General features: G+C 45.2%; 1 protein-coding gene across 2 annotated transcripts in view; it reads right to left on the minus strand.

Moving 5' to 3' along the window:
- Positions 1-23491, minus strand: part of fng (Fringe glycosyltransferase) — a 94781-nt gene that overhangs the window by 16506 nt on the left and 54784 nt on the right. The window contains exon 6 of one of the 2 annotated variants that reach the window (XM_014349747.2): positions 569-654. In XM_014349747.2, coding sequence (XP_014205233.2) covers positions 569-654 — 86 coding nt within the window. Of the gene's footprint in view, positions 1-568; positions 658-23491 lie in introns of both variants that reach the window. The other variant, XM_014349746.2, reaches the window with a different exon arrangement.

Raw genomic sequence — 23491 nt, forward strand, 5'->3', positions numbered from 1 at the left:
GGGCGAGCCGGGACCTACACTTTTGTTTCTCGATTATCCACTCCATTAAAAGAAATGATTTTTAGACCAGTAGTTCCACTTGAAACGCTGCGCAATTGTTTTTTTGCAACTCTTTTATTAAAAAAGATTCACAAAGCCTTGTCATCGAGACTTTCAAGTGCGAAGCCAATCTAGAAACACGCGTAGCACTAAAAAAAATCGTCAAGCCAATATCAAGAGCGGACGCAAAGCGACCAAGGCGTGAGAGGAGCTTTTAATAATAATAGTACAGTCGGAGGTCGCAGCGAGGTGCAAGAGGTATTTGTCAAGAAGCGCGGATGGTGGCAGTGCCACGGGGCATCGAGGAACGACGCGGAGCGCGTATATATTATATGAATAGTCAAAAGGAAAAGACAAAAGGGAGAGAAATGAGCGAGAAACGGTAGGTGGTGTATTGTGTATAGAGGACCCACAGAGACGGACAAATAGAGATGGGTTGCAAAAAGCGTGTATAGGAGGGAAAAATAAAACAAACAAGGGTGAGGGAGGTCACAGGCGTGAGGAATGAAAATAAGAGAGATAGACTTACCCGGCCACTGGTATCATTTTTAGGGCGAGCGCCCTGCTGATGCAGAAACCGGCGCCACCCGTGGCGAACCAGAATCGGACCTTCTGCTGCTGCAACAGACAAGAGAGACAAGAGAGATGAGACTTTAGTGTTGTTGTGGTCCATTCGACCATACAGTTTCACCTGTATATTTATGTATAATGATCATATAATATGTACATGTACATTGTGTATAGGTGCATCGTTACGATACATCGAAACAGAGTCTTTTTTTATCGCTGGGTTGGTAATTTATGTTGCAATTCCACGTGAGTACGTGCCCAAATTGTCGGAAAGGGGAGAGGGAACAGTGATTAATTTTCGCAAATGGGTGTCAATATATTGCCACCCTTGGGTGATTTTATTTTTTCCTTCTGACGATCCAGCGATCGATAAAAGATCGACGAGATCCCCGACACGTGTGCGAGAGAGTGATGATCGGTACACTTTTTCGCTCACGGCAGATTTGGCGGTCGAGTTTATGCATCAAGGTACATTCGAGGGGCCAGTCAGTCGTGAAAAAAAAAAAAAAAAAAAAAAATTCCTACCACACACTTCACCAGGAGCAGCAATCTCAAAACGAACCGAATGATCGATCGTGTGCGTGCAGCCGAAATTTTCCTCGCACCCACTCGAAACTCACGCGCCAATGCTCCTCTTCGCCCAATAACCGATCACCCCACGGGCCATCAATTAAACTCCACAATTCTCTCCTCCTCGCACCGCGGGTATCACATTGCATACGGACGCAAAATCACGCGCGAGTCGATTGACAAATTATGGCCGCGGCAGCAGAGACGGGCGATCGTATCTGTCGATAAAATCAAGCGAGCGAGGAGTACCTACGTACCTTCGGTGCTTCGATCCAACGATTAATCATCCGTATACATAGGGGTAGGGGGGATGATGATGGTGGGCGCGTTGGATTAGTCGCCGTTGCCATTGGTCGCGATTGATATTTGAAGGATGGATCGGTACGATCATTCGCAATTGTATCCTTTTGTTGTGACTTATTGGCTTTCGGGGGTGTCGGGGTTTTTCAATCACAGTTTTCCCTACATTATTGAATACCGAAGAGGATTGAAAAAAAAAAAAGGTCCATTCACCCGCACTTCGGCCCTTATACAGGTGCAACCGTTAAGCCCTGCGTAAAAGTCCAAGTACCTCATGAATATCATCACAATCCCGTCGTTAGGCCCAAAAAGGACGAATCCGTTGAATCGGTAAAGGAGGGGGTGGAAATAGAGGGGCAGCGCCATTAGACGCATTATCGTCGCATTATAGCAACTTCCGCGTGCACGCATTACTACGGGGGGGTCGTCGAGCGTTATTATGCATCCAACCGATTTCACGTGCGGACCTCAGAATGGGCATACAGTCCAGGCTGGGCGAGATACGCGTGCCTATGCGTCCGTCCACTTGCGCGTTTATATCAGCGCCAATCACAAAACCCGCGACTCTCTGCTCTCGAAAAGGAAAACTGTATAGACGGAGCACTTACTGCAGGCACACACGGAAAGATGCATCGTGTAAGGTCGTGTGCTTTGAGCACGTGCTACACGAGAGCGTCGTTTACGAGGGAAAATAAAGGAGATGGGAGGCGAGTTATCGGGGGAAAAAAACGTCGGAGTATAGGCACTGGGAGGAATAAGTGCTCGTATATCTATGTACAGGGAGAGGGAGCATCGAGTACAATAAATTATAATATACGGGCGGTGGAAAATGTGTCCCTCGCGGGGGCCGACTGCTCGGCTACTTACGTATGGTAGATCCCAATACCCTCCACCCCGGTTGTCCAGCGAGCACCATATATAATATAATATGTAACATCTGTACCGCGCAAACCTGTATGTGTGTGTGTGTGTAGGGCAGCGCACTAATGGCAGCGGCGCGTGCTTTAACGGTCCCAAACAAGCTCTCGATCCTCTTCTCGGCCGGTAGATTTTACGGGCGTATATTATAAGGTACGCCGCGAGTCCTTGCCCAAGATTATATGTACTGCACTACCGTGCCCGAGTCCCGTGCACACACACATCACACAAATACACGCTTTGCTCGTTTGCGAGGGAGGAGCTCTGGGTGTGTGCGTAAGAGAATACAGATATCGGAGGCTCATACACATAATACATAGTAACGTGGCCCACGCAGTGTGTTTCTCTTTCTCCCTCTATGATGCGGATATATGGATGTGGGCGGGTAAACGTAAGCTGGACAGTCCGTCCTGAAAACGCCGAGTTATTGGTTTTTTGCGAGCTGTTTTCCCCCCTGTATCTTCATTGTTTTTATTAACCCCTTGTTTATACACTTTTCTTTGAGTTATACTGACTGAAAACGTAAATAATCTAGTGCAAACATTGGAATATAATTTGGAAGTAGAAAAGTGATGATATCCTTGCATAAAATAGTTCCTTCTTTAACTATCCTCTGTTTTTTTTTTTGTTTTTTTTGTTGTGGACTATTTACATCCAATATTTTTACAAGCTCTCAATATCGTGTACACGTACATCGAACACAATTAAGAATGAGCCTACGTATACATGTATACTTATATGTACCGTCTAAAAGCTTCTTCGTAAACCATTCGCGAGTATACGTATACAGAAGGACGGGAACGATAAAAAAGAGAAAAACGACAAGACGCGCCGCGCGCAGGAAACAATATTATCACTAGATCGTTACATAAACGCTGTAGCAAAAGAAAGAGAGAGAGAGCTTTTGCATGCGGCTGTACGTATACGGAACAAGTTTAATGGGTCCGCGAAGAAAAGTCCCCGTACCTCATATACTCCACATACGTACATACGCCTACACCCCCTCCCCCATAAGTATGCGATATACGCGCGCCTTTGTCCATGCACTTGGACAAAAGAATGTACCGTAGCACATGTATACCTATATGTACGTTGTACAGGACACAATATAATACAAACAGTATGCAGGACTCACAACGCGTGCTCAACTCAACCAAGAGATAGAGAGGATTTTTTTTAAATGGTGATAGGGGTTGGAGGAGACCCATCGAGTTGAGCAGGTGCAGTTTCTTCATATACAAAGCTTCCTCGTGCGCGCTTTGCGTAGTTATAAGTTCCTGACTCGCCGACACCCAAATATCCGCGAGGAGGTCCCTTTGGCCCCATTTGCCTCCGCGTTTTCGTATATCCGATACCCATTGCGTGTATAGGTATGCATGCATGGATTGCCAATGCGGCTCGAGATTAGCCGGATTTATGGGTCGCGCGCGTATACCGCAAGGCCTCGGCACAATGAGATTTACGACGCCGGGGATATTCTTACTTTTATCGGGGCGTGTGCTTGCGACTCTATTTTAATAAAAACTCGGGTGATTTATACGCGCACCGCAGGCCCGTGAAAAAAAGAAAAAAGTTTTGGAAGAAAATAAAAAACCACCCCTTTGATGGATAAAAGAAAAACATACCGATCCTAGAGAGAGGGGGGAGGAATTAAGGGGTCAAACGCAGCGCCTTTCACATTTTCCAAGTGTACACGGGCGCGGAAGAAAAAAAGGGTCCAGCGCGTGAGCTCACGTGTCATTAGCGCGATTTTCGTGTGACCGCCGTTTCTCTGTATGAGGAGGCCGCAAACGCCGAGTATACACAATTTCGCGCGCACATACCCACTACACACGTACCGTTGCGGCTCTGCTTGGTCTTGGCTATATATATAATATACGAACAACTGCACGGCAATCACTCAAGTTCCCCTATTTTGTGCAAAAAACTACTTTGCAAGGTGATGGGAGCCTCCACTGGATATACTTAATGCACGCGATGAGTTACGTGATGTTGCGCGTGTAATGTATAATGATGCGGGTTTCGTTGTCGGTCTTTCTCTCGGTATTGGTGAAAACTAGCCATTACAAAAGCTTTATATGAGTAATCATGGGCGTTTTTCCACAAAAATCGTTTTCGCGTGATAAACAACGTTTGACCTCCAATAAAAAGTTTACATATACGTTACACGAGTCTTGAGCACCAACTCGAATCACACGCAATTCTCCACAATCGTATTTCTCGGCCTCTCCCCCTTGGACTTTTCTCCCATATCAAATATCATATTTGTACAGGGGGGAAAGGATTATAGGCTGGACACACACACACACAGAGAGACGACATATCACGTGACCCCCAACGCAAAAGTATATCATACGTATTATACATATAGTATCAAGATTTAACGGGTGGGTGGTATACACGTGCTCTCGTTACATTAGGGACTAAGATGGCGATATCGAGTGAGTTTGTTTGCATCGCTTTGTATATACTTTGTTTCCTCGTCCCCTTCTGGTGTTCAATAACGAGTGGGGGTGGGGGGGGGCAAGACTCTCGATCTCCTCTACACGGGGCAGTGACGACGACGCGAAGGATATACGAGCACGAGCGACGAGGTGCTTCGTTAGTGTTGGGTAAGTCGTACATTTCCCTCTTGCTTCTTTTGTTTTTCCATTGCACACATGGATGATATTACGTTTCGACCGATAACGTTTTCAACGTGTGCCTATACGCAAGTGGATTGAGGGCGAAGGGAAGATTCACAGCCGCTTTCGACGGCACGAAAAAGGCAAAAAGGGCCATCGGTCCCGACGCCGCGCACGCAGTCGTTAAGTACATGACGCGCGTGCACACGCGCCGAGAGAGAAAGAGCCATAAAGCGCAACGCGGAGGGAAGGGAGGGGGGCCGAGAAAAAACGAGATCTCTCGGCGAACGCTAATGAAACTTCTACACATACACACACGACGAAGAGGACGAAGGAGGAGGGAGAAGGACTGGGTTGACGGTCGTTTCACGCGAGCAAGGGCCGGTGGACGAAGAGTGACTGCCGGCGCTGTTTATTGGGAGCTGCGCCGACTAAATTGATGAGAAGGGCGAGATAAGTTCTCTCTTGAGCCGAAACTCCATGGCCAAAGGGACGATACCCATACCTGTCCACCGTTTTTTAATTACGCTCCAATAAGTCGGTGGGATAAGGCACCCTATACACGCATACACACATATATATACATTTCGTACGTGTGTATCCAAGCTGCCGATGTTGGACACTGGTACGCGCGAGTGATTTTTTTTCGTCCTGGTACACATATACACGTGTGTGCTTAATGATTGGTTTACTATTGGGGCGGTGATGGGCCGCGAGTAGGTCTTAATGAGCCGACCTTGGAGCTTTCGTCAGTAGCCTCGCGAAGGAATTTTAATAGGCCCTGGAGATTCTTTTTTTCTTTTTTTTTTTTTTTTTTTTTCTTTTTTGTATCTTTTGGTTTTCGTAAACCTCAGAGTCTCGAAGGGAGATTAATTATTTTTGATACCCCGTGCTGCCGGCAACCTCGAGTCCTTGAAATTTCGTGATTGTTGCGTACCTAAAAGGGATTTCATTGGGAACGATTTCGGGGAGATGAAAAAAAAATCGATCTCAAAGCAATTAAGTCGTGCACAAGAAACCTCCAAGCAGGTGGTGCAATTTATAAAAAAAAAAATCGATCTCGGTATCGCTACGTGCCCAGAGCGGGAAATCTTAATTGCCTCGCGTACATGTAATATAAATACATTGGTCCCACCCGCGACATTTAAATCCTCCTCGATGAAAGCGTCGCGTGTGCCCCTCTGTCCTTCTGGGCTAATTTACAAGCTGCGCCGAGGCAACACCAACAGCTCAAGTATTATACCCACGCGCATAAAAACCCCTTCTCCCGCGAGTGCACGGACCCACTTTCGGTATACCGAAGCTCGGGAGATTAGGAGCGCATACGTGTAGGGATCGGCAAGCGTGCCGAGAGAGTCCTGCTCGCACCCCGCCGGGTCGGGAATGTATAATTAGTCACCCCCCCGACGGGCGCAATCTCCCCGCGAGATCGGCAGATTTTCTTCCCGTATACCATGGCTGCTCGTCCTCGCGCGTTTGCTTATACGCGCGCCTTATCGGTAAACTGACTTTTTCTTCCCCCGGTCGAATCGGACGCACCGCCGGGTAACAAATTACGCGTTTGATTGCACCGGGAGCGGTGAGGCAGGGGGAAGGAGCTCTCTGCGCGTATACCCCCGAGATCTGGAGATACCTTCGTGATGGACGATCGAGGGTTCGCCGCGTTAATTGAAATACGCGCTCTGCCCGAGTAAACATTATATATACCTGCTGCTGCGCACGTATCCACGATCGAATTGGAGTGCGCGCTCGGGGGATGTTGTTGAACGACCGGTCGGAGTGTTTAAGCGCTCGCCCTTGCGAAATAATGCGCGGGACGGCTCGTATCATTTTACAAAAACATGGAACACGGAGAGAGAGAGGATCCGTCTAATTTATCGGAGCAAGCGTCCGAATGAAAATGCATACGCATATGAACTTTAAGAAGAAAGAAAAAAGGAGCCACCACGTGGACCCATCGAGCCGAACGAGAACATAATACCGGCGCGTACGAGCGTGTACCTCTTTTCTCCCCGAGTTAATTATTATTCGTCTCTTCCTCTGATGTGAATTCCTTATGCACGAGCGTATACCTGTATTATACCCGCGTCGGAGCTCAGAGTCTATTTTATCGATTCCATCTTTGGGCTGTAAAACTCGAGAGGATATGAGACTCGAAAAACAAGCGCGTGTACGTGTGTACACCAGAGAAGGGGAGAGTTTTTACAAAACTTGTAGCTCCAGGTATGTTAAGGGTGAAATCGTTGCCGATCGGCCGATACTTTATTGTATTTTTATAAACGCACTGGTACAGCGTGCTCTGAGTAATACAACCCTACACCGACTGTCTCGATGTGATTAAAACCACTGGCCGGTTGTGCCGGACAGTCTTGTATTATGGAACAACGCCGAGAGAGCTTGATAAATTAGATCATCCGAGTTTGCACCGATCGATCGATTAAATGCATATTGGTTGGTTTTTCTCTCTCAACTCTGTCGTTTCTTACACGTGGTATTGTAAAGTTAGCCTGGTGTATCGAGTCATGTACTGTCTGGTGTTCCATTATGAATGAGATGGCGGGGAGACGGTAAACGGTGTAACATACGCGAGCAAGATATTTTTGAAGGAATTGAGGACTCAGTCGTGTCTTTTTAAAAGGCAATCCAACAATCGAATGTTAATGTCGATAACCCGTGATTATTTTCTACTTTTTATCCCCCTTTCCTTCATTAATAAATCAAATAATCATTGTCAAAACGAGCCAACGACTTTCCACCCCGTTGCCATTAAAAATGTGTATGCATTTGCGAGCGAGAAAATTTCTCACGATTAAATTTCATTGAAACATATAAGTTGATTCCAAGGTATAACATGACAATTATAAAAGTACAGAGGAACGAGGGAGGGGGGATAAAAGTTAAAGCACGAGAAATCAGTTCGCAAGGAAAAAAAAGGAGGATAAAGGGGGGTAGGGACAGTCAGGCAGAGAGAGAGAGAGAGCGAGCACAATATACAAATGCACCTACACATCCGTGGACGAGGGGGAGGGGGTTGGAGCGCCTTATCTTTCGGACCGAAGTTATGTCCTCGTTTATCGCCAACAATGAGAAGCATCGCCCACCTAAGCCCTCGCGTCGTCTCTCTCTCTCTCTCCCTTGGTCGTCCCCTCGTGACTGCAGTATACCATATGTACACACACGTATACCCCTGACTGCCCTTCTCCTCCTCGTTGTTGCTTCTTATAATGCCATGCGATGTTCCGCTCATACGTATTCAAATGGTCCAGCAGCCCATGTATATGGATCCCAGTGCGCTTCTGCTCACGTGCTCCTCCACCTCCTCCGCAGACTCTCTCGTTCTACCGCGTGCACGCTCCTTCTCATTCGGCCTCCTCCTGTCGCGCGTTGCATTATTATGCACGGATTTCTTTCTTTCATTTCGCACTGTGCCCCACACAGTTCGTCCTGAGCACGCGCACTTTGCTCCGCTTCTAGTAAGGGTGAAATCATTTTTTCATCTCACAAAGATAACCCGATGATCTATATGTGACAAAACGTGCTTCTATACACATATATACTTGGGTGTGTGCAAAAATTCACTCTGATCCGTGCACCAGCTGCATTATGGGGCACAGATTTTAATCCAATTTCCATGAAAATATTTGCTCAGAGACCACGTTAATTAAAGGTATACATTAATTATATTATTGCACAAGTAGCCGGCATATATTATAAATAGTACAATTATCAAAAAAACAGCAGCCACCGACCGCCACTTAACTGCTTGTATGCCCACTATACGCCGTGTGTGTACAATGGCCATACGTTTTCATGCTCGCGGCTGCTTCATTTTTTTACCTGTCTTGTAATATGTATAAAGAGGGGGGTGGGTGGAGGTGGGCAAAACAAAAAAAAAAAAAAAAAAAAAAAAAAAAAATGAGAAGAGAAGAGTAGCAGCTTCCTCTGCCCGGCGTAGATGGTTATCGCATCGCGAGGTCTGTTATCGGGCGTGTATATCAAAATACGAGTCGTTTGTAGGAGCAGCAGTGCAAGTAGTACTGCTAACCAAAGTAGGGGCAGGAAAAGAGAAAAGGGACACACAGGGGGAAGGAAAGAGGAAAAAGTTAAAAGGAACGCGGAGCAAAAGTAGCTCGGCTTTTTTGCTCTCTCGGTCTGCATGAATGTACACCCCCTCCCCCACACACGTATATATAAGTTACCTCGACCGATGCATTATATTGTACCAACGTCGGTTGGGTCCATTCCTCATCCTCGTGTACCGCCTCCCCCCCGGCGCAGAGGCCCTCTTTGACTTTTCGCGGACGATTTTTAAGCACCGCGTCATTGTGTATTAACATATTACGAGACAAATACCCATATACTCGCTCTGCCTACCGTTTTGGAGGTATATAGGCAGTAGGTTGGTACTTTGCTGCTGTCGAGCGGGAGGAGGAGGACAACGACGACACTACAGGTATACACGCCGCGCTTTGCGATGCAGGTATAATATTCTACATTTGTTTGTACGTTATATGTATGCAGAGAGAAAGAGGACTGGGATAAATGGCGGATGTTGTTTGTTGGCTGTTTAAGGTATGCGCATGCATATAGGTACACGTATACAGGAGGAGGAGCGAGTTTCGTTTTGCATGCGCCGCGACGAGACCAAAACTGCATCGGTCGGAATTTCTCGGGCGAGCTTTCGTTGTGTAATGGGCGCCGTTCCTCCGCTGTGTAAAGCTCTCGTTTAGTTTGGTGTTTCTTTCTTTCTTTCTTTATTATTTTTTCTTCCCTTTGACGTCTGGATTCGGAGCTTGGCTTACTTTTAACGCCAATCTTTTTCCTTACGGCTTGTTTGTTAAAGGTTAATGAAGTTTCATCGCAACAAAGTGCCTCGTCATGAGATAGTGTCTCTGATTCGTTGGCCGATTTTACGTTTCATTACTAATCACAGCCAACACATTTGACGACGAATTCATCGTTCAAATGATTCTCTTAACTGACGAGTTTGTGCGTGATAAAAAAAAATTGAGGCGGAGTCGGATCGACGCTAAAGACCTCAATCCTATACGAGTTGGCATACCGCGTGTGTATGCATGATCATCATGCGAGGATTTTTACGATTTACAGGTAGCCCGTGTGCGTGCAATTAAGATGAAAAATATGAACGCAGCGCGATCGGAGAAGCGGTGAAAGAGAACCCCCCCCCCTCATTATCCGGGATATTTGCGTAAATCAAGGTGTATGCGATTTTCCTTTTTTTCGTTTCGTCGAGCCGAAAAAGCTCTTTTGCCCGGCAGAGTAAAAAGTACGAGAGCATTGAAAAAAAATGTAACTCAATCCCCACCTCCTCGAGATCGTTATCCGGAGCTCTTAAATCATTCCTCGGTGCCTCGAGGCGAGTGTATATATCTTGTACATATATATGTATAAATACGCGAGGACCAAATATCCTCCTCTCCCCGGCTGCATTTGTAAGGTACACGCGCGCGGGAGCTAAGGGGTCCCCGACAATTTAAATAAACCGCGCACGGAGGATCATAAGTAGTATACCTACGCCATCCCATTCGTCGTCTGTTTCTTTTTTCGATTACCCGTTCTCTCGTCGAGCCAAAGGTTTTTTTCGTACCAATGTCCCGAGGACCGAAGCATTGCAACTATTATATGCTTCTTGAAAAATCGAAATGGATATGCCATCGGTTTCCCAACTCGCCAGGTATATAGGTATAGGGTGGTCATGTTTCAACACACGAGAGCGAATCCTTGCTCCTGCTCTGTTAAACGGAAATTGACGACCGCAAATCTATAGGATTACTACCCTGCGTGGTACACCCAACACACGTAAAAATAACCATGTACCTGTATAATAGTCAATGTTACGAGTACTAAATAAACAGACGAGCTCTCGCCGTGGCTCGTAATTTACTTGAGAATCCTGGCGTGCGCGCGTACACCGTATACCCAAGCTTATTTATTTATTTGTTAATGTTTTTATTTTTTTTATTTATTTTTTTTCCTCCGCATCGACCTCGCGTGGTCCCGACTGCAGCACACACGTATATAATATGCACTCGACTCCGAGACGACGGGGAATAAGAGAAACGGAATACCAGGAGCGCACGGGGGGAAAGAAGAATGGAGAGCGGCGCGGAATAAGAGATGAGGAGCAGATACACGGCCAAAGGAGAAAAAGAGGGAGGAATCATATTTTATTAATGAATCGAAGGAACTGGTTCACCCCCAAAGACCCCGGGGCCCTGTACTCTCTGGCTTTATTTTTATTGTTATTTGTCTACCTCTCTCTCTCTTCGTTTTTTTCTCCCCTCTTTGAGAGGCTGCATCTACACATCCTACTTATTGTGCCTAAATTCTAGTTATTTCCGTGTACCGCATAGTTGCAACGTTATTGGTTTAAAAAAAAAAAAAAACGAGATTTACGGCATACAGTGTAGAGGGAATTTCATTGACACCCGCTGGTCGTAAGAGGAAACTAGACCATTGGCGGTAAGTTGTACAGTTCGAGTGAAAAATGTATGATATAATGTACGAGCGACGTGCCGGTCGTAAAAAGCTTGCATAAAATCGACGAGCGAAACAACAAGAAGGACGACGCGCGGCTCGTACACATATATATGCGTATATAAAATCTTCGATCCCGCGGAGATAAGATGAAAGGAGGCCTCGCGTATTATGCGTGTAGCTGCTCTTATACGCGTACATGTATAATATGCCGTTGCATCGCCCGTGTCTCCGTATATTAGTGCGGCAGTGCGCGATTACCCGCCACCGCGTCCGTGGCTCTTTTCTCTGTTCTGCCGATCTTTTTTTTTTTCTTTTTCTTTCGTATACGTTTGTTTGCTCCTCTTTTTTTTCTTTCTTTTTCCTGTTTGCTCAACCAGGCGACGGACGCTGCGCGAAATCGATGCGGAACGAGATAAATGGGCCTTTTCAAATTTAAATGCAAGAGCTCCTGCGCGTGTGCGCTTGCAAGAAATCGATTTTCCTCGCTGATACAGAGAATCGGAAAGAGGAGATAGATCGCGGAGGAAGGAGGCAAGAGTCGGGCGCCGAGGCTTCCTCTCTCTCTCTCTCGCCACTTATCCAATTTATCTCGGCGGAACGGACGAGATTGCGCGAGAGAGCGCGCGCGTACGTGTATTTGCACTTGGCACTATTGTAGGGTATATATATATTATGTATACCTATTTGCAGCTCTGCGACTATCTGTACGTGGACCCAAGTATGTCGGTGATGTGTACATATAGGTATACTTTTATTTGCGTACGACTCGCTACTGCACGGGGACGAAAATCGATGAGCCAAGTTTTGCATGCCAAACGATTATCACAATACAAATGTATTGCACGTAAGGGAAGGATTTATGAATCGCCACTCCAATCCAACGCCGCTGTTTCGATTTCGATTTTGCGCAACCGATCTCCGCACATGAAAGCTTTTATGCTAAGCACCGCGTGTGGGTAAAATATATATACGCATAAGCGACCGGTTGATCGTGGCTGTGGTTTCGAGGGAGCCCCGAAATTATGGCCATCCAATCAACTTTTCGAAGCGGGGGTATGGGGGAGAAAAACATCCCCCTCCGTCGTCATAAAAGTGCAGCAGACAGGAACGGAGGAGATTATAGATCGCGACCGCCGCGGCTGCAGTAGCGCGAAAGACAAGACAAAGAGGCGGAGGAGGGGGGGGCAGCCATCGTCGAATCCCGTAATCACCCCCCACCCAGGGAGGGTATCTCCCTGTAATTAACGAGAGCCACGCCACCGCGGTGACGCGCGCCCGCGTCTTTCTCCTCGTCACGTCATCATTATTGCACAGCTCTTTTCAGTACACCTTTACGTGTATGTAGGTATATGTGTACGCGTGTGTAGGTGCGCGAAGGAGAGAAGAAACCGGAAAGTTACCTCCCCTCCCCCTCGTACGCACATACGTATTATACAAATGTGTAAGTGGTGCAAGTGGCTTGGGTGAATGTTTATGCGTATGTGTATATGTATAAGCATGGCCACGAGCGCAAACTGACCTTTCTTTCGATTTTTTTTTTTTTTCGTGGCTGTAGGACGCGGTATCGGTAAGTAGGTGCGCAATCGGCAAATTATGGGCGTCCACGGGCGTGTAAAAATGATTAAAATATCGATTTGCTGCCGGGCTGGATTGTTAACGAGAGTAATAAGATTGATTGCACTGGACTGTTTCTTTCGTTTGGTTCACTAAAGATACATCGAGTGGTTACACGACAATAAATTTTGTTTTTGTTCAGAGGGATGTCAATTGTGTACTTGCGAAAAATCTGAATATTGAAGTGAAAATACGAGATTTGGGCTCGAGTGTTTTGGCCACGTGAGATCGGTTGCAGTGGATGAAGGATAATCATGTGCGCTTTTACGGCAACAATTTGCATTCGAGGCCTTTAACTGCATACACCAGAGCACATTGGGCATTTGAAAGGAAAGAAGTGGGCCCTTATTGTTTCAAAATTTCGTACGACGATGTCCCTCTTTTTTTACGGAGAAAATTGGCCAAAAAACACGTCCTTACACCACACGCACTGTACTACTCCCCTGCTTGCTCGTCGTCATTCCAAAATTAATTCATCGCCCCGAGAGTTCATGCGACCGAAAACGCAATGTAGCCGGGCAGATGTTCCTAATTTTTTAGAAATGTAATTTGACTTTATTACGAATGTGGTTGCAGTTTTCTTCGAACCTCATGCCAAATACAACTTTTAGGACGATTACGCACTTGAAAATTGTTCTTACCCGCAGATGTGCGCGAAACTACGATGATATTTGCCCTCGTGAATTATTCATATAGAAAAATATGTGTATGCAAATATAGGAGCCATACGTCGTTTGGTCGACTCGACAATTGGGCAGATGCATCACATTTTGCTGTGCAAAAAACACATTTACCATTTTACAAAATGGTCATAAAGGTATTACATACTTTTTGCTTTTGCTTTTTTTCACAGCGTGCCCCAATCGTCTTCATCAAATTAACGAAATACGTATCACCTAATGGAATCTCAAGGCAATTTTCTCGTGCGAAAAAACCCCCGCGGAACCGTTACTCCAATAACCCCTTTCAAGCGCACTTGAAACAAGAGCTCCAGATAAGCCCCTCCCCCGCCCTCCTGTAAAGAGGAAACATCTCAAGCACGTGTAATAACTTTGTACGGCTTCCACACGCGCAAACAAACTTGTGCTAGAATCTCAACTATATCCAAACGCATATTATATACCCATGGCATTTGCGAAGAGAGACTCGCGGGTTTTCGCGTGCGGCTTGCGGTGGAGGGAGCGATAGATACAAGATCCCCGCGTGTATACCAACTGCACGCTGGGCTTGGCCATCATAACAATAATAATATCGAAGAAGCAGGTAAACGGGCCTCCTCCGAGCACAGCCTCGAAATAGGCTTCTCTGCCGTTATACACCTCTTCTCTACTCTCTTTTTTTTTCTTCTTGCTTGAACTTGTGATTTGGCGCGGCGTAAAGATTGCCCCGCGCCAATACCGCTGAGTTACGGCGCCCCGTGCTTTTCCCTTTACCGGTTTCGCCTCGCTTTCCTTTTTCCCTCCGCTCATCCACGCTCTCTTATCGCTGTTATTGAAACTTTATTATAGAGGTGCGGGGGATATACACAGTACCTGCACATAAATATGTACGCGCTCGAAACTTTTTAACAAACGGTCGATTGCTGTTGATGGGTAAATTTATCGATTCAACTGTTTCGGTAGCTCATCGTTTCGTAACTCGGACAAAGGGAAGCTCCAAATCGCCGAAATTCCAGGGAGACACCGACTCTTTATAAAACGCTCTCGCAGCGGGCATTTATTTGCATTTAGAGAGGCGTTTGTGGGGGGCGTCTTTGGGCAAAAGCTCCTTCTTCATGCGTCTAAATTATTATACACCTGCTGTACACACGTGTGTGTGTGGGTAGGAGAAGCGGAGCGGGAGAGAGGGACAACGAAAGGATAAACAGAAATGGAGCCCAAAAGGGGACGACGACTCGGGGTGCCCTCGGGTGAAGTTAGATTGGCTCCATATGGGTAATGTGCATAGATGGGTGTAGCAAGGAAATAGGAGATTTATGAGCAGCAGTGCTAACTAACGGTAAACTCTAATTACCTTCGTCGCCTCTCGCTGATGCGTTGCGTCCAGCTTTTAACCGTACACATGCACTCGGTATTGTGTTTTTTTTTTGTTTTTTTTTTTTTTTTCGTAAATTATTTACGAGTGGCAAATCACTCTTTGGTTTTTTAATCGATTTTACGCGCCTTTTGGACCATCAGGTGCCTTTTTTTTATTTTGGACCTCCAATTCTCTTTTCGCATTCTTTTCTTTTACTTTTTGGGAGAGGGGGAGTACTTAATCTCGGAGGCTCGTAAATCCGCAGTGATATTTCGGAATATGACACGAGGCTCACCTATATGGATACGATGGGAACTGTTTTCTAGCCAAATTGGAATGGGAACCATAGGGAGTGAGCAAAAAATATAAAAGGATATGCTGTTCTCGCTTGCCTCTGATGTTCCGCGATTATTCGTGGCAGAAGTGGATGACGCTTCATTTAAATGCGGAGAAGGAGATTAGGCGGCGGACGACGCGGGTTTTGAAAGCCCAAAGATGAATAATTGATTTTTCTCGATTTACAGTGGACCGAGAGAGACGCTCCAACCTGTTATTTGGCCATTTTTTATTTTATTTTTTATCTTTTAAGCTGGCTCTGACAGAATCAATGAATATTTTAATTCATAACCCAACGAATCGATTTCCTTCCTTTTTTTTTTTTTTTTTTTTTTTTACAGCACGGGGGTATTATACGGTTCCAATAATGATGATGCATAAAAGGTTGCGCAATCGAGTCCTGTGGCAGAAAGTTTTCAAATATTACATCAAACTTGAAGTATATTTTTGTGTAACCTTATGTCTCAAAGTTTTTTATTTATATTTCTTATTGACCACCCGTTGTTATTTCTAAAAATCTTCATCATACTATAATCTACACTGTACACATGTACACGTTATGTTTCCCATGCAGTGATTTCTAATATTATGCTCTTGAAAAGATCCTTTGTCTTAATAGTTGAGTTAATCGTGCGACCCCCGAAATTTATTATAACGTTGCAAATCCACGACAATATTTAAAACCATTTTAGGCTCCAAACAGCGCATAATGATTCCTGAAATAATAAAAAAAGTGAGAAAGAGAGGAGGAGACTGTGTTCGTATGATGAAAAAAACGAAATAATCCGCTTCTAAAATATGCTTCGGCGCGCCAAACAGGCCAAAACCACGCCATCCTAAATCACTGAAAAAAAAAAAAAAAAAAAAAAAAAAGAGGACAACAAAACCAAACGCCAAGACACACAAAATTAAAAAACCACGCGTACAGTTTAATCTCTTCGCCTCTCCCATGTGTATGCGTATATAATCTTAAATATTTAAACACGCGAGACGTACCGGTACGCGGTATTATGATCCTCGGCGGCGGCACAGAAATCCAATTTTCCGCATCGCCTCTCTGATGCTCGTCCCTCAACGCGGATATAACTCTTGTATACACACGCACCGCGGAACGGACCTCCCTCCCTCCCTCAAAATCCCGGGACGACAATTTTTCTCTTTCTCTCCCTCTCTTCATCTTTACTTCGGTACAACGGCGGCGGTGGTGATGGTAGAGTGTCTGAAAACCGCAAACAGGACTACCGAGCCAAGGGGCGGGGCGGGGGGTTGAATCGAGACAACCGGACGCTGGCGATGTTCGGTTATCCTTTTTTTTTTTCCTCGACCTCCAAACCACCGATGCTGCCGTTGTTTCACGCAAGGCGTATCCGGACTTTGATACAGTAAGCGCATATTACCGGGCAACGTGTTGTACAGTTGTTTGAAAGCGTGTACTGCCTTGAGTGGACGATCAAATATTTATATTGTACTCGATAAGCGGCTTTATCCTTTTACTCGCAGGACGCTTTGGAACAAGAATTTGAGAAAATCAAGCAAGTTTTTTTTCTCCAATAAAGTTTGTGTAACTTGAGCTTTTGTATAATAGCCACCGAGACCATTTCGAGCATTCAAACAAGAGATTATTTAACAATACTCCTGAAGGGCATGTATAATTATTCCATTACGGCGACGCATGCGAATTACCATCGTCGTCGCTTCTGTTGGAGTTCTCGCACGCCTTTTTTTGCAAGCAGATAAATATACATCTCGGGCGTATTCGTCGGCTGCGCCCACCATCGCAAAAGAGAAAAATACATGAAGAAGAGATAGGTGGAGAATTAACCGGCAGAAAAATCGCGCTGACGCGCGGCCCCCTTGTACGCGTACAGACAGACGGACCTGCGGTTTCGCGGATGCGCGCCACATGTCGCGCATTCCTCGGCTCTTTTTCTCTACCTACTCTTTTTTCTCCCCTTTTTTTTGCATCTCTTTTTTTTTTCGTACGTACGCGTATAGGTACATCTAGATGACTCCTCGACGCCGGTGCTTTTTTTCATCCGCTTCTCTTTGGGATCCAGCTCTCTTTTCTTGCGCTCCCAGAGTGCCATGTATTTATACGCCGAGGCAAAAAAGCGTCGTCTGTTTCATTTTCAAATATTATTAAGTACGTCCCACGGGGATATAGTGGTACTCTGACATTGTTTTTTACACACATGTGTAAGGAAAAATAAACGTGGTTTTTATACCATTAATCAAACTAAAACCATCAGCGTTTATCGTAAAATTTGCCGGGAAACTTGTACCAAACCCTAGAGCACTTTACTTGCATCGACCGACGCATTTCGAGTGAATTTATTCCCTTGCATCCCCCTACTCTCAGGTCCTGATCCTGGCTACCCGCATCATTACTTCTTCGAGTCCGTAGCAGATGCGCATCTGTATAACGCGTTGGTCAAAAATTGCCTGGTACAGGGTCCCTCGTACATTAATGGCCAAATTGGAGGACTTGTCGTAGTCGTTTTCGGTGATCCGCCAGTCAAGTGTGCGCGACTCAATTCACAAAGCGTCAACTTGAGAAGGACGTGGTCTAGTGGATCGCGTGCCGGCTATGCTGTACCAGTATAAAATGCGAAAAAGGATGGCTATTATCGACTTCCTTGAACTTATTTATTTGAAGATGTACGGGTTTTAGTTTAACGCAACGGAGAGGTCGTTTCTCACGTATCAAGCGCCATTAGGTAGTTGTGATTTTCTACGATTACGGAATCACGTGATGCTCTTATGTATGTGAAATATATAAACTTAGACTTACCCGTGTGTTATACCACTACATGATATTATTAAATTTGAAGTGATTCGGAGGAAAATCGATCCACAGTTTCTTATAAAAATTCTCGAGTGGTACGATAGCACGGATAATGAGACGGTTCTTAAGAAAAAGAGAAAGAAAAAAAACTTTCGTACAGAATGAACCATTATCCTCTACTTACGTATCTAATTGCATGCGAATCCACCCAAGTATAGTGGCGATGATTACACATAGGGCTGTGGAGTAATTGTGGAAAAAATAAAGTGCTCGATACGGCCGTGGAAGTTAACTAATAAAAGGAACTTGTGGGGCCGTAGGTCATGCCCGGAAGAGCTGATATCTGGTTGTATCTACCATCAGCAATTAGTGCAGGATGAGAAATTGCCTTGTACGTGTATTATACGTACAAACGTGTAAAGTGTGCGAGGTCTCGGTGGCACAATTTTCGACGATCTTGATAATTTTGGGTCCAAGTAAGGGGACGAAAAGGGGAAGAAAAGGGTTAGCCGGTCGTTTGAGGTAACTGACGTTGTGAGCGTGTTTTTTTTTTCATCCACACAGAAGACGGATTAGAGAGGTGTTTTTTTATCGCATTTTATGTTTGCAATTGATGATCGATATTCGTTGAAATCGACAAAAAAGTATTAACTTTGCACGTATCACACGTTTCTCATTTCACTTTTTCCTTTTACACGATTAAATGTAAAGAAAGCCCTCACCCCGAGCTCGAGTGCTCGAGCCCCAATTAAAGGAGGCCAACCTCAAGACTTTTAACCTGTCCCTCGGTCCCAATTTCGTGTCGATCAAAATGCCCGAAATCACGCACCCTCTTTGATCAGACCCCATCGCCTTTGCCCTTCAAACAAAATAATTATCCCGCCGCATACGAGCTAAAAGCGCCCGTGAGAAGAAACGAGGAGCTTGGATGGAGCAAAGGCTCGATAAAATTGATGGAAAAAAGGCTAAGCGAACGGAGCATTACTCCTGGGATTGTCGGGGGTATATATACATGGAGCGAGAAAGAATCGGAAGGAAAGGAAGGACAAGACGCACGTGTGGATACTTGGGTATACGTGTGAGAGATTGGAACATATTGCAGCGGAGCTTCCTCGCGGGCGTATGTATAGAAGAAGAGGAAGAGCACACGCAAAAGAGACGGTGCCAATCCTCGGATAAATGGTACTTACGTGGCCGAGGGTCATTTTCGCGTCGACCCCGATCCTCCTGCGCAGACCCTATTACCGACTCTCTCTCTCTCTCTCTCTTTTCCTCTCGTACACGTATACAATGCTCGCTTCGTCGGCATCTGCCCCCGGGCTTTTTCTACTTTACTCCCTCTCTCTCTCTCTCTGCGATCGACATATTTGTACTCGTGTGAGTGCAAGTGAGCAAAATGGCCCGGCGCCCTCGGAGGACAAGATAATGGCGTTTAGTGACGATCGGATTCTCTGGAGGAGGTCCCATCCCTATATTTGAGGACGAGCCCTCCTGTGCTGTATCCAGATTTCTTTCTCTCGTCTCTGTACTCTCTTCGAATCGATGAAATTGAGTTTGCCCCGTGATCGAAGACGAGCCCACTCGAAGATACACACGCGTTGTTTTTCATCTAACGTAGCATCACATTACGGTGGTTTTTTTTTTTTTTTTTTTACGGAATGACGAGAGTACCTACATTTTTATTGCAAAGATACGAGCTCGAGCGATGACGAGGACGCGATGAGAAGCCACTAACCTCGGATTCTCTCGAAAGAGGAAATTACCACAGCCACATGTATGTATCATGCCCGTAATAATAATCACGGCACGCATCGCGCGTGTACGAGCCGCGTAAAGTTCAATTGACGCGTACTTAGTTCGGAAAACTAGTTTTAACGAGCGCAACGAGTGCTATTATCTACGATATATAATATATGGGCTGATCATCCTGCTTCCCCCCATCAATTACAGCTCCTCCTTGGGGATTAAAATCTTTTGCACTCGTTAAAAAATTAAAAAATCTCCACGTATGAGCTGCCCATTAAAAGATAGGGCCCGAAAATCCCGTTTTTACAGTACATATACGTACGCAAGAGCTAATGCACTCTCTGTTGCTTTGACCTCTCGGCACACGGCGCTAAACTAGAAGCTCGAGTATGCATTACGGACTATCTCCATACCATACACTGCCGTGGGTACACGCAGCCGGAGAATTCTCGCTCCGTCGCGCTATCTATCCTCCCGAGAGGAGTTTTTATATTCCGGTAGCCTTTTAGCCCACCCCTTGGCACACTTACTACGCCGAGAACTTCAAGAGAAGGAGCGCCTGGCATTCCCCTCTGATCTTTCCTCGTCTCTCGCGGTGAAAATTGAAATTACCTCTCCGTAAAAAATCAGCGCCCTCTGATTGATGATTCCCCGGTGAGCTGACGTTACTTTCACGAGCTTGACTTTGTTAGTTGACGCCTGATTTTTCCCAACCCTCGTGATGATGATTGTCGGTCACAAAAATCGGTGGCTATTTTTCGGATGAGGTCGCTTTTGCTGAATCAAGTATACATCCTAACCGCGAGTACGTGTGCTCAAACCACCCTGGTTTTTCTTTTGCAACGAGCAATCCCGTGAATTTCACAGCAGAGAGCGTTAAACCCCGCGTCTTCACTGCCCCACCCGGATTCCCCGTTTCCCGCAAACTCGTTAAATTACCCCAGGAAGATCTCGTGCGCACACGTACAATAATTTATATAGGCACGAGAGAGCCGCGCAATCGTAATTAAACACGTGATACACGCACCCCTGAAACCCATACCAATGATTTTTTTTTTTTTTCTTTTTATCACCACCCGAGCTAAACGCGGTGCACGCACCATGTACAGCCAACGCGGTAAACACACGCCCAACAGCAGCAGATATCTTTGAGCGTATCTCTCGGGGGCATCTGCCACCCTGCACGGAGGGCGGGAGAAACATACGGCGCTCGTCGTCCATAATTTCCGCGCTAAATTGTTTTTTATCATCCGCTCGCGCGCAAATATAAAATGGAAGCCCCGCGTAGACGTATATGCGCAGGCGGTGCGCGCTCGAGAGCGCAATATTATACGTGGTATACGTGCACCCATAAGGTATTCCTGCATATGCGCGCCGTGTAGCGGAAAGGAGAACGAAGAAGGGAGGGACGAGAGATCGGGAGGCCGATACGGGCCTCGGCTGCCGGTGTATAGCGTCTAATTCCTGTATATACTATCACCCCTTTTCCTCTACATGTGCATGCATATGTATATACGTGGAGGCTACGCGTATAATGTTATACGTCCGTGGCGCACCAGCCCGGGCGTGACGTGCCATCGGTTGAGGGGGGAAACGAAGCAGCTCGCAGCTGCTGATGAATTTTCCTCCGCGAATGCGCGAAAAGTCAGAGGAGGAAAAATATAACCGGTGGTACTTATAGGTTGCAGCTGCGCGTTAGGAATTTTATGAGCGGCGTTATACGAGGCAGGTTGGTATATACCTGTATACGTGTACACTTGGCGATGGAACGGAGGGCTTTTGCAGAGCTATTAGCGAGTTTCGAGTACACTTGTACGAGTTAAATTGAAATTTTACAGAATAGGCTTTTTTTCATGCCGTTGGGGTTGAATATTGTTAAAATACGGCAATGCCTTTCACTCAAAAAGGACATTTACGTTCGAATTATTACAAAACTGTTTGTGAAAATACCAAATCAACCGACCAAATTTATAAAAAAAAAAAAAAAAAAAGAAAAAGAAAAGAACTCTTTGGCGTATATTTACGGGAAAAACTTACCAAAAAGCATATACTCTTGTTTCGCGAAAATATGAGCCGTTTGTGGTATGGTGAGGAGCAAATGGACACAAAAATTTATCATTGATATGCATGACGTATCCGTAAGAGGAACCCTGGTCAACTCTTTCGAGTAAAAGATTGAAAAAATTCAATCAATCAAACGTCAGCTCGACCAAAAAAAAAAAAAAAAAAAAAAAAAAAAAAAAAAAAAAAAGAAAAAGAAGACTCGTATGGGCATGAAATTAAAACAGCTAACAACAGGAGCAAATATATATAATACCAATACAAGATTAGCGTGTACATGGGGAGCGATGGGCCAATAACTACTTACAGAAACCAATCGACGCGTTATACATTTGACAGACCAACTTTTGTGTGTATATATTAGGTATGAAAGGTATATATACATATACGTATCCGGACCTCCGCATCGATACTACATATGTATAATTCGCGTCAACCGAGAATATCATATACACCCGTGATGGGGAGAATGAGGAGGTGGATGAAGAAGAAGAGGAGGAATGCCTGCACGCCCGTGCATTATATTGTATATATATATACACGTACGGCATAAGCATACTGGTTAGACCGGCCCGGCTGATACCTATCGGCTTCTCGAATCGAATGTTATTATATGTATTTCGTGCCCGTGTGTGTACGTATACGTATATGGTGTACACATGCATAGCTGTTGCCACTGCTCCACTTGCCGCGATTTCTCGTCCGAGCATCGGGGAAAAATATATACTTATGATCCTTGTGTATATGTGCTTTTGTGTCTGAAACGATGTTGTTACCAGCTACTTTATTATTGTTATTACTACTATTCTTTTTCTTTTTTTTTTTTTCTTACTTTACTGTACACTAGTATCATCCTTATTACACGTTTGGAACTATATGCGGTATGGATTAGGGGGAGATATTAATAAGCCTCATTGTTGATCGGAGGTACAACCGAGATTATGGTAGTTATGCGTTGGTTGCTGTTGTTATTACATCGAATGATTGCTCCGATTCGTGTGGATTATTGTTCCCACCGATACAACGAAACGGGGAACCAATGGCCCCGAAATGGCCCTGTGTGCGTTGGAAAAGTAAAGGGTTTCGATGATTGTGATTGTTTTCATGGAAGAAGCGGAAAATCAAGGGGTAATAGTATTGTCAGTCTGATTTTTGATTTAAAAAATTCAGGAAAACAAAACAAAGGTATGTACCTACATCCACACATTTCATACGAATAAGTGACTCACCTTTTATCATTCATACAAAATTATGCATTTAGTTAATTCATTTGAGCAAAACTTTGCAGAGGGTGATAACAAATTTTTCGCAACGAGCAAAATCCAATATTTAACCGAAAAAATACCCCGACGACCACCACCGCCACCACCACCGGCAACTTTTTTTTATATATGCATGCATTCGCCAAATA

Source organism: Copidosoma floridanum, unplaced genomic scaffold, assembly GCF_036245765.1.
Source record: "Copidosoma floridanum isolate Cflo_tuat_1 unplaced genomic scaffold, Cflo_Japanese_pri ptg000029l, whole genome shotgun sequence".
Taxonomy (NCBI): Eukaryota; Metazoa; Arthropoda; class Insecta; order Hymenoptera; family Encyrtidae; genus Copidosoma; species Copidosoma floridanum.